This window comes from Equus asinus, chromosome 15 (assembly GCF_041296235.1).
Source record: "Equus asinus isolate D_3611 breed Donkey chromosome 15, EquAss-T2T_v2, whole genome shotgun sequence".
Lineage (NCBI taxonomy): Eukaryota > Metazoa > Chordata > Mammalia > Perissodactyla > Equidae > Equus > Equus asinus.
This window is the reverse complement of record NC_091804.1, coordinates 37,033,950-37,046,523: the sequence shown is the minus strand read 5'-3', so window position 1 is coordinate 37,046,523 and position 12,574 is coordinate 37,033,950. Positions and strand designations below refer to the sequence as shown.

At 50.3% G+C, this 12,574-nt stretch overlaps 1 protein-coding gene across 4 annotated transcripts in view; it reads right to left on the bottom strand.

Annotated features, from left to right (window-relative positions):
* The window catches only part of EYA2 (EYA transcriptional coactivator and phosphatase 2), a 251,292-nt gene that overhangs the window by 23,706 nt on the left and 215,012 nt on the right, over nucleotides 1-12,574 (bottom strand). For all 4 annotated transcript variants that reach the window (XM_070486023.1, XM_070486022.1, XM_070486026.1 and 1 more), the window contains one exon: nucleotides 7-65. In XM_070486023.1, coding sequence (XP_070342124.1) covers nucleotides 7-65 — 59 coding nt within the window. The remainder of the gene's footprint in view (nucleotides 1-6; nucleotides 66-12,574) is intronic.

Genomic DNA, 12,574 nt, shown 5'->3' with positions numbered 1-12,574 from the left:
TCCTACCTTAAATCTTGCCCATTGTCATCGGACGAGACGTCGTCGACGTGGATCTGGTCACAGTCCTACGGAGAATTTGGCAAGAAAAGAAAAAGAGGGAGAAAGATGACTGGCTAATCTGACGCAGCCCTCAAGAGTTGGTTTCATAAGCTGGGGGGGGAATGAGCACTGCACTGGGAGTCAGAAGTCCTGAATTCTAGTCTGAGCTTTGTCACCACAGGTTAGGTGACCTTGGGTTAAGTCTCAACCCCTCTTTTGCCTTTGGTTTCCTTATAAAGGAGCGGGTTGGTGAGAAGGTGGGGGGTGACCATATCATTTATCATGCAAACTGAGATAGTTTTGCAGGTAAAGGGGGCTGCTACTAATATTTCATTGAAAGGACAGGCACAAAAGGGGACCCTCTCCCTCCGCCCCAGGTACATCTGGTCACCCAGGCCATCGGTGGAAGCCTTCGCCCCGTTCGAGGTGTTTCCTCGGCTCCGAATGCTCTTCCGCCTTCATCTGCTTGTGCACCTTGTATTCTTCAAGCATCAGCTTCTGGAGGTACCCCCTCCCCAAGTCCCCCTCTGTGCCCATGATCTGTGATCATCGTTTATTGGGCACTCACGAGGTGCCAGGCATCCCAATGTTGCCACTCAACGAACTCCAATGCCACGCCATTTTCTACCACCCATCCATCTCTCGGTTCTCTTTGGGGAAACACCTTAACACAGGGGAGTTAAGCCGAGGGGAGGGGATGACGGAGGCAGGCACATGACCCAGGCTCAACCAATCAGAGAGACCCAGGATCCCTCCGGCCACAGTGATTGCTTCAGAGAGGAGCACGTGGTCTAAGCTGGACCCGGGAGAACCAGCCCTGGGACTCTGGCTGGGACCTCTGGGAAGGAGGCGCTCTCCTCGCCCTGGGGCTGCTGGATGGTGGGATACAGCCTGGACCTGCCGGAGGACAGCAGGTCCGAGAGCTGGAGAGACCCAGCGGGCCCTGGGCACACTAGCTGATCCCCCAGATTCGGCCACAAGTGAAACTAGGCCACCTCGACTGTGGCTGGCTGACTAACGGCCCCCAAAGGTGCCCACGTCCTACTCTCCCGACCCTTACACGGCTAAAGGGACTCTGAAGCTGTGGTTAAGTTAAAGATCCTGAGATGGGGCATTATCCCGGATCATCCAGGTGGCCCTGAACGTAGTCCGGAGGGTCCTCACAAGTAAGAGGCTGAGGGACATTTGTGATGGACAGGAGACGGGGCTTGGGGCAACGCACCTTGAAGATGGAGGAAGAGGCCACAAGCCAAGAAGTACAGGTGGTGACAAGGAGCCAAAAAAGGCAAAGAGACAGATTCTGCCCTCAGACCCACCGGGAGGAAGCACCCACTGAAACTCATTCTGGACTTCTTCTCCAGAGCCGCAGAGAACACCTTTGTGTTGTTTTAAGCCACTAGGTGTGTGGTAATCTGTTATAGCAGCAGCAGGAAACTAAGGCACGGACTTTCCAGTTTAAGCTGTGGAAGTGGATTCTGTCACTTTGCAACCAGGACTCCAGAGCGACGTGACACTCCTAACGGAAGCCACACGAAATACACGCCAACCCTGTCAACTCTATCTTCACCATAAAGTGCGTGTGGATGACAGGTTGATAAGGCAAAGGTTGTGAGTGTGCTGTGTTAGAGCTCAGGCTCTGGAATCTGACCTCCTGGGTTTGGATCCCGGATCCAACCATTTCCCAGCTGTGTGACCTCAAGCGAGTGACGTAATCACTCTGAAGTTCAGAAGTCACATTGGTAAATGGCGATGATAACAGGACCCACCTCACAGGGTTGATGTGAGAAGTGGGATGGTGCACTGAGAGCGTCCAGTGTGCCTGGCACACAGTAGGTGCTACCTCAATGTTAGTTTTTATTATTGTGTTAAGATTTAGAAATGCCCACATTTTGGTTGCAAGGTAACTTTGGGAGGCAGGTATCTCCTCGAAAAGACTGCTGGGAAGAGGAGAAGCACATGGAACTCCAAGCTTGACCTCTGCGAAAAAATTGGTTGTTAACATCTCTGGACCCCTGATGGGAAGATAGAAACTGAAAAAAACCAGCGTTTTCAACCTTTTGAGTGGATCTGTTTTTACACAAGGAAGAGGCTTGAATTCATCTTTGAGACCAGGAGCTTTGCTGACGGACGACAGGAACCCCCTTTCCTCATTAATTGTTTAAAGGTATATAGAGGTAACTTCGCTGTTACGGACATGTGGGGGCGGGGAGCGGGGACAGCGGCTTGGGGCCACCTGGGCTGCTTTGTGGGGATCGAGGCTGGACCCTGGGAGAAGGGGTGGTGCGGCTGCTGGTCCCTGAGTGGGCTTTGCATTGCAAAGGGGTTGGCTGGAAGGCGAGGTTTGCTTTCAGAGTCCCTAGGATACCCTGGCCCACAGCTCTGTGGCAGTGACAAAGCATGACTCTGTCCAGGAGCCGCCATTCTCCCGCTGCAGGGGACCTCACGTGTCCGTGGGCCGGGGACAGTGCCTGGACATGGGCAGCGGTGTGCTCTGATGGGCCTGGATGATGCAGCAGCAGGGAAGTCCCACCAAGTGGCTCCCTAGGGGTCAACCATGGGCACATGGGCGTTGGAGCAGATGGTAAAGAACATGGTGGATGCTAAATGGTGACCCCAGTTGAGAAACTCTTTGGAGAATGCTGGGAAAAAAACTGGGGGGGGGCACTGAGTGACTACTCTCGAGCCAGTAGATATCTGGCTTACACTGAAACCTCTTCTGCTCGTTATTCCATTTCCTTTGTTTCCACGTACCCAGGATTCTCATCGATGTTTGGTGGTCTCAGGTATAACTGATCCCTGTCCCCAAGAGGGAGCGTCCTTTCCTCAGGTAGTCGAGCACGATGGCGTGCCCCAAATTTAGAGATTCGATAGTCACGCTGTCTAATACAGTAGCGATTAGCCACATGTGGTTATTGATAGTTACATTTAAATTAATTAAAATTAGATAGAATACAAAATTCAGTTCCCTAGGCCTACTCCAAGTGCTCAGTAGACAAACGTAGCCAGTGGCTACCATACTGGATGGCGCGTGTATTTCCATCATCGCAGAAAATTCTATTGGATGCGCTGCGCTACAGGGATGAAGGAACTAGGCTGACGACTTCTCTCTGTGTGGATAAGTTCAATTAGGGAAGGGTTGCAAGCAGGCCTGGAGACATATCTTATTTAACCCACATTGTGCTTAAAAACATTTATGGAACAGTAGCTCATACATAAACTCAGGGGATCTCTCTCTCTCTCCCTCCTCTCTTTCCCTGTTCTCGTTCTCTTTCTCCGTCTCTCCAGTTTTCAGCTACTTTGAGAATTTACATGCTCCGGCAGCAGGGGGGGGGCATTCTCATGTCCTGGCAATCCTTAGCCTCGACCTCCATCTCCAGTTCTTCACAGTCTTCTCCTGGGTCCTCTTCACTGTACAGCACCTGGTTACGGGGCCCCCGGGGGCACCCTACTTTGAGACCTCGGATCGGTAGCCATCTTAGAGAGATGGAACCAGCAAGCCTGGCGTGCTAATGAAAACTGTGTTCAAAGGCCAATGCGGACTTTACAGACCCAGGCACAGAGAAAACAAGATCACTAGCAGACTTGCCCCCAGTCCATTACTTTGCCTGAAATTGGAAAAGCAGCTCCCCTGGCCCAGCCCCTCGCTCAAGCTGGAAAGCTGCTCGGGTCAGCGGCCCGGCCCCTGGGCAGGCTCCCGAGCCTTCCCTGAGGTCAGGGGAAAGGTATGCGCGGAAGCTCTGGTTTTCTCATTTGCAAGGGGATTGTTGGGGGCGCTAAAGTGTGACAACAGTAGCGATCACATTTCGGACTTAATGAAAGAGCGTGACGCTCAGCTAGACGCTACCTCATACTCCCCCAGCTGACCCGGCTCGGCTCGGGCTACCCCAGCACCGGGACGACGGCAGCAGGACAATGCCGAGGACATGAGGAGGGGACCGAGCTCCCGGGGAAAAGGAGCCTATGCCCCTCAATTGTGCCGCATGGGGGGCCGGCCTCTACGGCACAGGACGCCGGCTTTTCACAGCCCAGGGGTCTTCCGGCCTCTCCTGGGTCAAAGTGCGACCATCCTGGGGTGTCCGAGGGGGACTGCTGGTGAACACAGAGGAAGGGTTCCCAGGGGCCCCAGTGCAATCCTGGCCTCAAGAAATTTACACGTTCTGACCCAGAGAAACACCTGCAAAGAGCCTTGTGTGAGGGTGTCCAGAGACCCAGCGAGAAACTGGAAAACATCGTGAGTTCCCTCGCTGGGATCACAGCTAAGTGAAATGTGGTATATCCATTCAGGGCAATCCTTCTCAGCAGTTCAGAAGAATGAGGCAGATTTTTATGTTAGCACATGGAAATTCTTCCCAGGCAGCCCATAGTGTGAAAAAAAGCAGGCTGGAGAATGACCCATCCAGTACCATAGCGAGTGTACTTATAAAAACCCACTAAAAGTGAAACAAGATATTTTATGTGGATGTATGCATATACATAAATGGAGAAAGAAAGTTCTGGAAGCTCACCCATCCCACTGGAAGCAGCAGTTCCATATGGGAAGGCACTGGAGTTGGGCTAGTGGTCAAAGGAAGCTTTAAACTTATTGAAATGCTTTCTTTCTTTTTTTTGACAAGGATAATGCGTATATGTATTGCTTTTGAAAGTAAATTAATTGAAAAGATCTCACTGGGGAGGAGACAGGGTCTAACACTGGAGGATGGAAGCTAACATTTATTTGCTCCCAATGTGCCGGGGGGCTATGCTCAGAACTTTACATTTACTAAGGGGGGCACCATTGTCATCCCACCTTATGGAAGAGAAAAAGAAGCAGACAAAGTGCAGGAACAGGCGTATTATGGGCTGAACTGTGTCCCCTAAAAGATGCTGAAGTCCTAGCGCCAGTACCTGTGGATGTGACTTTATTTGGAAATAGGGCCACTGCAGATGATCAAGTTAAGACGAGGTCACTAGGGTGGGCCCTAATCTGGTATGACGTGTCCTTATTAAAAGGGAATTTGGACAGAGAGACAGATATGCACACGGGGAGAACACCATGTGAGCACGAGGACAGAGACGGGGTGAAGGACGTCTGAGATCACGAGAAACTGGGAGAAAGAAGATGGCACAGGTTCCCCCTCACGGCCCTCAGAAGAGACCAGCCCTGCTGACACCCTGATCTTGGACTTCTGGTCTCAAGAACCGTGAGGTGGTAAGTTTCCGGTGTTTTAGGCCACCCAGTCTTGGATCTTCATTATGGCAGCCCCAGAAACTAATATAATGCCCAAGCCTACACCTTGAGGGAGAGGAGGAACCCAGGAGCCATCCGTCTGCTTCCAGAACCTGTGCTGGCAGAGAGCCAACCATCCCAGACTATTTAGAAAAACACTTGCTATTTATAAAAACATGGATGGGCCCAGAACCGCATCAGATGATGCGTGGGTCAAGAGAGGGGAGGTTTCAAGGACTAAATCTGGCTCTTGCTCTCAAGGTACTTATCACGTCCCTGGAAAAGATGAGGTAAACGCACATGAAATACCGAACCGCTGAGCTGATTCAAAGTGTATGCACTGACCGCCTGCTATGCACCGACACTAGTCTGGACCCTGCATGTGTCTCGGAGCTGGCTCTGACGTCTCGCTTTCCCTCACACCCCACAACCAGTCTATCAGTGAATCCTGCTGGCTCTCCCTTGAAAACACATCCACAATCTGACTATTCTCACCTGCTCCACTGCCCCCACCAGGGTCCAAGCCACCATCATCTCCTGCCCAGATCAGGGGTCAGCAAACCACAACCTGTGGGCCAACTCTGGCCCACCATTTATTTGTGTAAATAAAGTTTTATTGGAACACAGCCATGTTCATTCGTTCATGTACTGTCTACGGCTGCTTTGGGTTAAAGGGGTGAACGAAGTATTTGAGACAGAGACGGTGTGACCCACACAGTGTAAAATATTTACTATCTGGCTCTTTACGGAAGTTTTCTGCCCCTGACTCGGACTGCACAGCCACCTCCTCACTCTCCCTGCTCCCCGCCCCGCCTGCCCCCTCCTCCCAGCCTCGTCTCCATCCAGCAGCCCGAGGAATCCTGTTCAACCGACGTCAGATACTGTCCCTCCCCTGCCCAAAAGCACAGTGGCTCTCACTCCCTTCCGAGCAAAAGCACAGTCCTCGCAATGACCCCGGCCCCACATGTCTGCACCCCCTCCTACTCCACACCCTGCCCCTCCACTGCCTCGCAGACACAGCAGCCCCCGCTGTACCTTCAACAACCGCACACTCCTATTGCAGGGCCTTTGCAGTTGCTGTTCCTTCTGCTTTGAATGCCTTTCCCTTCTCTTTCCATCTGTCAAAAGCCTGCAAAGGCTCTGTGGAGTCATGTCCTATAAAAACTGCCCTAAGAGCTCCGCCCCACATCGGGACAGATGACTTCCATCTCTGTTGCCCCATTCTGTGGGGCCTCTAGGACTAACCTAGGCCTGATCTGATGGCCAATTTCTTCTTTCAAACACTAAGTCAGGAGACCCTGATGGTAGTGCCCATTTTTTGCTGATTTTTGCAAGGTGAGAGAGTACAGCAGTTAAATGCACAGGCTCTGGGTCCTGGTTCAAAATCTGGCTCTGCTACTTACTAAGTGAACGGCCCTGGACCAGGTACCGAGTCTCTCTGAGCCTCAGCCTCCTCACCTGTAACTGAGGGACTGAACTGTGCCTACCCCACAGGGAACTGTAAGGATCGAATGAATGAATAGAGAGAAAGCACTCTGAAAAGCCCCTCACCTGTAGAAAATGCCACATACACATTTGCCAAAATTACTGCTATTATTACTCTTTTGAATTTGATTGGCCCAAACTCTGTGCCTGGTGCAGCAGTGGTCAAACCAAATTGGGTCCACCATCGAGTGGCTCATGGATGGTCAACTCTGCTGATGAGGCAATTCAGAAGCAGAGCAGAAAACTGGATGCCTCAGTCCAAACTCTGGACGTGGCAGGACGCTGGGCATTAACGCATCTCAGCGAACGAGGGCAGAAGGGGACTGGGGCGGAGACGTCAGTTCCCACGTCCTAGACGTCGCAGTCAGTGTTCAAATGCCCCTCCCCGGGCTCCAGTCCCAGCCCCGCCATTTTCTGGGTGTGTGATCTTGGGCCATGCAACACCTTTGTCTCTTCAGGTTCTTTTTTTTAAATAAACTTTTAATTTTAGAATAGTTTTAGATTTACAGAAAAGTTGCGAGTATAGCATAGTTTCCATATACCCCGCACCCAATTTCCCTTATTAACATATTTGTATGGTACATTTGTCACAACTGATAACTATCGCTCTATTATTATTAATGAACGTCAATTCTTCATTCAGATTTTAGTTTTCCCCCTAACGTCCTTTTCCTCTTCCAGGATCCCATCCAGGGTACCACATTACATTTTGCCATCTTGTCTCTTCCGGTTCCTCTTGGCTATGGTAGTTTCCAAGACTTCCCTTGGTTTTGCTGTCCGTTCACAGGAGTACCAGGCAGGTATTTTGCAGAATCTCTCTTAGCTGGGATTTGTCTGATGTTCTTCTCATGGTTAGACTGGGGTTAGGGGTTTTGGTGAGGAAGACCACAGAGGTAAAGGGCCCTTCTCATTGCATCAGATCGAAAGTACCTATCGTCAACAGGACATCGCTGTTGGTGTTGACCTTGATCACCTGGTTCAGTGTTCGTTGGGTTTCTCCCCCTAAAGTGACTCCTCCCCCACTTTCCATATCGTACATCTGGAAGGAAGTCACTATGCAAAGCTCACAATTAGGGTGGAGTATCTCCATCAATTATTTGGAATTTTTCTGTATGGGAGATTTGTCTATTCTTTCCCACTTACCCATTTATTCAATTACTTATCTGTATCAGTGTGGACTCACAGATACTTACTTTGTACTCAGAATCCAATACTGTGTTATTTATCTGAGCACCCAGATCGTTCCAGCTTTGGCCACTGGGCACTCTTCCAGGCAGCTCCTGTGTCCCTTTGCCATACCCCATCATCCAGGGTTTTTTGGGTACTTCTTACCATCTGGGACTATAAGATGCTCCATGTTTACCATGTGTCTTCCCTCCCCTAGCCGTAGAATCAGCTATTTCTCCAAGGAACCTTGGTTCCTTTTACTGGAAAATGGGATTAGAAACCCAGATCTGGGTGCCGGGCGTGCTTGTTGCCACAGGGGTGTCATTGCTTCTGGGCCCTCTCAGGCAACAGAGCAAAGTCGCCAGTTTTTTTTTTTTTTTAAATTATGGAACACGGTTAATGCATCCACTTGCAGGTGTATTACAAGGCAGGTGGCAGGCCTAATAAATGGTACCGATTATAGTCCGGATCCCTCCTTCACCAGGGGTCTGGAACCGAAGCTCAGAGAGGGCACAGATGGAACTTACACAGAGTCACAGGGCACGGGACTGCAGGAACGTCCCATCCGTCATCAGCCACGGCTGCGACCTGTCCATTTGTCACGTGCTCCCAGTCCAGATTTAGTTTCGGGGCGACGCTTGTCTCATAAATGCGCCTGAGAGCATCTCATCTTTTCCTTTGCTCTGGAGTGTGCAGGACAGGCGTCACCCTTTCCTGGAGTGTTTGCTGGAACTCTTGCTTAAAACCAGCTGGACCTGGTGCCTTTTTGGGATGCACATCCTTAACTCCCATTTCAATTTCTCATGGTCATTGGTTTATTTTATTTGTTTTTAAATTTCTCCTTGGGTTAATTTTGTAATTTATATCTTTCCCAAAAGTGCCAGTTTCATCTAGGTTTTCAAGTTCGCTGGTATAATATTATACATGGTATTCTCATTATTAAAAAAATGAATCTCTGAATTTGTAGTAATGTCCACCCTTTCATTTTGGACGTGGTTTACTGATCTCTTCCTCTTCTCTTTTTTTCTCTTGTTCATGCTTGCCAAAGGCTTATCTACCTTAATGGTCTTCTCAATGACCAGTGCTTACTGTTCCTGTTTTTCTAGTAAATGTAATCTAAGGCTGTACATGCCCGTCTGGATCATCCTTCACCTGCATCCCACAGGCTTTGATACTTAGTATTCTCATCGTTGCTCATTGCTGAACAATAAGCTCGGTGACAAATACCTATTGATCTCGTTCCGATTAAGCCAGTGACAGCTGGGCTTTTCCCAGCTCACCCTGCCGTGGTCCCATCCCATTACTTTTTGTCCTTGGCTGCCTGGAGACATCAATGCAGAAGGAAATTGTTGACAAATTTGCTTTAGAAAAATGACTCTGGTCAGAGCCCAGATGGACTCCCTGGCCACTCCTTCTCCTTTGAGGCAGGTATATTTTTAAAGTGAGATTGCTTAATGCTGCCTCTGGACCAGCCAAAAAGGGGCCTGCTCCCTGGGAGGGAACCCGGGCCATCTTTCTTGTGTTGTCTAAATGTTTAACTTATCTGAAGAGCACTCAAGAGGCCGCGGGCCGTATTGCATTAATGGCCGGTTGGGCAGGACGCCTTGGAGAGCAGCTCGGCGCTGACACGCTGAAATATTATTCTCCCTGATAGCTCCTGCAGAACCGTAAATCAGAGGTTTAGCAATCAGGCCTGCATGTCAGGCACGCAGCCACGGCCTGCCCAGGTTCCAGCCACTTCTGAGTCCCTCCAGAAAGATCCTTCCCAAAGCTCCGGCAGTGCTGAATCGCTCCCGCCCCGGCCCCCCCGCCCGCGTGGCCACTCCTGAATCGTGCCGGGAATAGCTTCTGCCAAAACCGCCAGGTTAATCTAGCTTCTTACGAAGGACTCTCTTCTCCCATCCACTCTGCTGATCCGTGTTCCTTCTCTGCTTCACAGTTCATCTCAAGACTGTATCTTCCGTGAAGGAGAAATGTCTTGGCTTAGAAGTCAGCTTGGCCTGGGATCCAATCTCCATACTACTCTCACTAGCCCTCTGACCCCGGGAGAGTGGCCTCTCTGGACCTCAGCTTCCTCATCTGTAAAAGAGAGATTGCAAAAATCTCCCTTGCAGGTTGCTGCGAGATTTCAGTGAGAAAATGCATGTGTGATGCCCTGCATGGGTAAGAGCTCAGGACACATGAGTGCTGGGCCAGTTAACCTCTCTGTGCCTCAGTTTCCCATCTCTAAAATGGGGACACGGAGCAGCATTTCCCCGCTGTGGCTGCTGTCAGGGTTAAACGAACGAGCGCGGACAAGCCCTCCGGCCGCTGTCTGGCGCTGTGAGCATGCGGGACGTGCCAGCGGTTGCCGTGACTGTTCATTATTCCCATCTCTGACCTCCACTCAGCTCCATCCACGGCCCATGTCCTTCTTTCCAGAAACGTGTTCAGATCTCTGTATATTGCTCTGTTCACCTTCAGGGTGGGGAGAGGGGGCGCTGTCGTGGTTCAGCGTGGTTTTTGTGGTTGGTTGTCCGATTTTGTTTGGCACGAACAACGTGAAGATGATGTGCCGATGCACGGAGAGCTCTCACGCTTTGTCACCTTCGTTTCCACCGGGGATCTCTCCTCCTCCTGCTGCCAGAACCTGCCTGTCCTCCTCCAGCCCTCCCTGCTCTCTCTCTCCCTTTGAACCCGCCATCCGCAGCAGTGGATGAGTCTAGATGTCCTGCTTGAGTCTTCCTTCTCCAGCCAGATGGCAATCACTCTCCCTGGGAGAGGCGGCAGAGCACAGCGGATAAGCGCGAGGACTCTGGAGCCAGGCCAGCCCACGTCTGAATATTGCCACCGCCAACTGTGTGACTCTGGGCTGCTCACTTCACCTCTCTGTGCCTCACTTTCTTCACCTGTGAAATGGGTGTAACGGACTGAATGCTGTGTCTCCTCAAAATTCATATGTTGGAGCCCTAACCCCTGCTGTGGGTCTATTGGAGATGGGGCCTCTGAGGAAGTAATCAATAATTAAGGTTAACTAAGGTCATAAGGGTGGGGTCCTGTTCTTACAGGATTAGTGTCCTTATAAGAAGAGACAGCGGAGCTGGCTGCTCTCTCTGTCCCCTACCTCCACACCAAGTACAGGCACCGAGGGAAGGCCACGTGGAGAGCTAGCAGGAGGCGGCCTTCCACAAGCCAGGCACAGAGTCCTCACCAGAACCAAATGAGACGGCACCCCCAGTCTCCAGAACCGCAAGAAAATGAATTTCTGTTGTTTAAGTCACCCAGTCCGGGGTATTGTGTTATGGGAGCCCGAGCTGACTAAGACAGCAGGGATGGCCACAGTGACGATTAATCTGCCCACATGCATAAACCCTCAGAAGAGTGCCTGGTCCCTGGTCAGTGCTCAGCAGACGTCAGCTATGATTACTGTTATCATCATCATCACTGAAAATGCAGGTCAAGTCTTACAAATTTAGGATTCTAGAGTCGCACTGTCTGATAGAACTTTCTACAATGACTTAAATGTCCTGCTCTGTCCAATACGAGAGCCAGCAGCCACATGGGGCTACTTACACTAAAATTAATGAAAATTAAACACAATGAAAACTTGAGGCCTTCAGTTGCACCAGCCATATTTCAAGTGCTCAGGAACCACATGTGGCTAGTGGCAGAACAGAACATTTACATCATTGCAGAAAATTCTATTGGATGGCACCGCTGGAGAGCACTGGCTTTCAAATGGTTTTGACTGTGATTTCAAATGGTTTTGACTGTCGCGTTCAGTAAAAATAGACTTTGTATCACATCGAGGTTTAAATTACTGAAACATAATTTATACCACTGAAACAATTTTTTAAACAATATTTGCCACTATTATTTGTGATGCACCCTATCATAGTCTATTTTATTCCTTATTCTTTAATTATTTAAGAAATTATGCTGGTCTTGACCCTTTCAGTGGGTCACAGTCTGCTGTTTGAAGAATGCTAGCGTTCCCCACCCAGGGCGAAGCAGGGTGAGGAAGAGAGGATGGGCGAGTACCAAGGCCGGGATGAGATATTTTCAACACCCGTCCTCATTTAGTCCCCACAGCTGCCCCGTGGATTGCCAGTGCCCTCCTTTCACAGAGGATGAAGCGGAGACCCAGCAAACTAAATACCTTGTTCAAGGTCTTAGAACTAAGAAGGAGTGGGGCTGGGATTTGAACGTGGGTCCGTTGGACCCCGAGTAGCATCTTCACTCTTTCCACAACACGGGGCTTCTCAGTGGAGGGCAGCCCCCAGGGCAGTGGTTCCCAGGTTTGTGGCCCTTCCTGTGGGACCTCCATGGATTGTGCCATAGAGGAGCCCCATGTTTGTTTCCTTCTCATTCATCTTTCAATCGACTCTCCTTTTCGAATGTTTAAAAACTGAGCACCATCCCCAGCAAGTATGACCTATGAAATCACTGGCTTAATGTGTCAGTCATTTCCCCCCCAAAACACTAGTAAGAAAAACCCATAAGTTCAACAATTTTTTTTGTATCCCAAGTAAAAGCAAGCAACATGACGCCCGGGTTGTGGCGTACAGCAGGAGATCCATCCATACTGGGCAGCGATCGACAGCTCTCAAGGGCCCAGTGCAGTGTTTCTCAATGGGGTGTCCCTGGCATTTGGGGTGTGACAAGGCAGTTCAGCACAGTCGATTATTTGGCGCCCCT